The 2,167-nt window shown below is 43.7% G+C and overlaps 1 protein-coding gene across 1 annotated transcript; it reads left to right on the top strand.

The window, feature by feature from the left end:
* The first annotated feature begins 296 nt into the window (after positions 1-296).
* LCE6A (late cornified envelope 6A) lies at positions 297-545 on the top strand. The gene has a single exon (XM_036272187.1). It carries the CDS (start codon positions 297-299, stop codon positions 543-545), a length of 249 nt encoding a protein of 82 aa, XP_036128080.1.
* The last annotated feature ends 1,622 nt before the right edge of the window (positions 546-2,167 follow it).

Raw genomic sequence — 2,167 nt, 5'->3', positions numbered from 1 at the left:
GAAGTGAACTGTCAGCTCAGCTAGGTTGCAGATTGTTTTTCTTATTTAAGAAGAAGAGTAAGATATTAGCCTGGTTATCAGTGAGTGGGTCCCCTGGGATTCCCACCATGATTTACTCCCCAAATATTAGCCCTTTCAAATCTTTTTTTTTTTAATCCTCCAGGGATGGATTTTAGCAAGCTGCACATCTAGGATCCATCTGACAGCTCCAGCTCCTGGAGAAGAGAAACAGGCACCCAAGGCCCTGATCCACTGAAGATTCTTTTTCTTTCCAGTTTCGCCCTGCTATTCCAGTGATGTCACAGCAGAAGCCAAAATCTTGCGAGCCTTCGCAAGCTCCCAAATGCTGCCCTCCTCAGGACCCACACTCCTCCCTGGCTCCCTGCTCTGACCCTGGCTGTGCTCCCTGGTCAGGAGGCTGTGGTTCTGCCTCCCAAAGCTCCCAGACTCAGAGCCCGGCCAGGGCTCATGCTCGGAAGGCTAGCCGGAAGCCCCGCTGCCTCAGTGGTGGCACAGTCTACCACATCAAAGAGGAGGAATGTTAAGGTGACTGACCCAGAGGAGAGGGGAACAGGGACAGTTGCTCTCTCCCCACCCAGGTCTTGTGTACTCATTCCATTGGGAAGCTCAGGACCTTCTATCTCTTTTGAGCCAGGAAACACCTTCAGGCCCCTGGCACATAAGAAGTGAGATCTCAGCCAAGCTGCGCTTCTGATTCTGTCTTGCACCCACCCTCTCCTCTCAGCAACGACACAGCTGTTTCATTTGGAGCCCTGGCTGCTGTGACCCTTGAGGTCCCAACTCAGATGTGCCAAGACCTCCGCAGGTGGATGCTGCCCTCCTTCTCTCCTCCTAAGACAGGTGACAATCTCCAAGGAGACAGATGGTTTGAGATTTTATGACTCAGTTCTCAGCATCCTCATAGCCATCAACCAATGTCACCACATAATCCTAGCACTGAAAGCTCAATGTAATAAGCTTATGTTGAGTACCTACTGTGTACTGGGCTCTGTGATCACAGATGCAAGTAGGAGATTTGTGTCTGCTCTAGAAAACCTTACAGTCTAGTTGGAGAGGTAATGTATACTCTAGATGGGAATATGTGTAATAAATATAATTTTAAGCTGATTGACATACTTATTTTTTTTTTCAGTTTGTATCCAAAAAATACTTAGAGAAGAGAAAAAAAGAAAAAGGTGAAGGACAGCAGGGAGAGGCTTATCTTAATATTGATCAAAGATGGGTCCCTGGGCCTGAGGAGAACCTGTATGTTGGGGGAGAGAACAGGCTCCCTGGAGTAGGTAGCATTTAACAAGGCCTTTAAAGTTAAGCCAACTTTGGTGCTGTGGGCGGAATGAGGAGGAAGAATCTTCCAGGTGCATATTCCAGGTGCATGTCGAGTGTGGTACTTGACGGCATGAATTTTAATTTGGCTGGAGTGTCAGGTCTGAGATGATGATGTGAGACTGTTCATAATGTCAACTCCTTATGATAACTCAGATCAGCTGAGTTACTGAATTTAAGGAATAAAATCCCAGCTACCAGAGTTTTGTCATCTGGGGAAAGTCTGGGCCAAGTTCAGGGTCTGTAAGCCTGAAGTTGGGGGAACCTGAGGTAAAGTATAGGGGTCTCAAGGCTCAATTATGTTGCATGTCAATCAAAGTTCCATGGAACAAAGTTTAACTGATTCTGGGGGAGGGGCGGGGGGCACAGAAATTATTGTTTTCCAAGTACTCAATCCAGTAGATTATATTGCATGGGATGCCTATTTTTAGGAGTTAGCCGTTTTTCTGATTGCTGGGACCTAATTTTGTGTCTGTTACTCTATATCTATATAGAGAACTATGGATATATCATAAATATATAGAATTATCATTTTCTCTATATAATTTTTCTTATTAAACAAATGATACTTTTTTTTCATTGTTATAAAAATTTATTAACGTAGATAAGCATAAGGAAGATGATTAAGACCAAATGCAAATCTTGTCACCTACAATAACCACTGCTAATAATTCCACAGATTTCCAAACTTCATGAAAATAACAAAATGGGGTCATTTCAGAATATTGTATAACCTGTTTTTTCAACCTAACAATATAATTGATGTCATACTCTTCTGGGTTAATAAGTAAATCACACTATTGTGTGGAGACACCATAAGTTG

Source organism: Molossus molossus, unplaced genomic scaffold (genome assembly GCF_014108415.1).
Source record: "Molossus molossus isolate mMolMol1 unplaced genomic scaffold, mMolMol1.p scaffold_m16_p_20, whole genome shotgun sequence".
NCBI lineage: Eukaryota > Metazoa > Chordata > Mammalia > Chiroptera > Molossidae > Molossus > Molossus molossus.
Note: the sequence above shows the minus strand (reverse complement) of the source record. Positions and strands in the feature narration are given on the sequence as shown.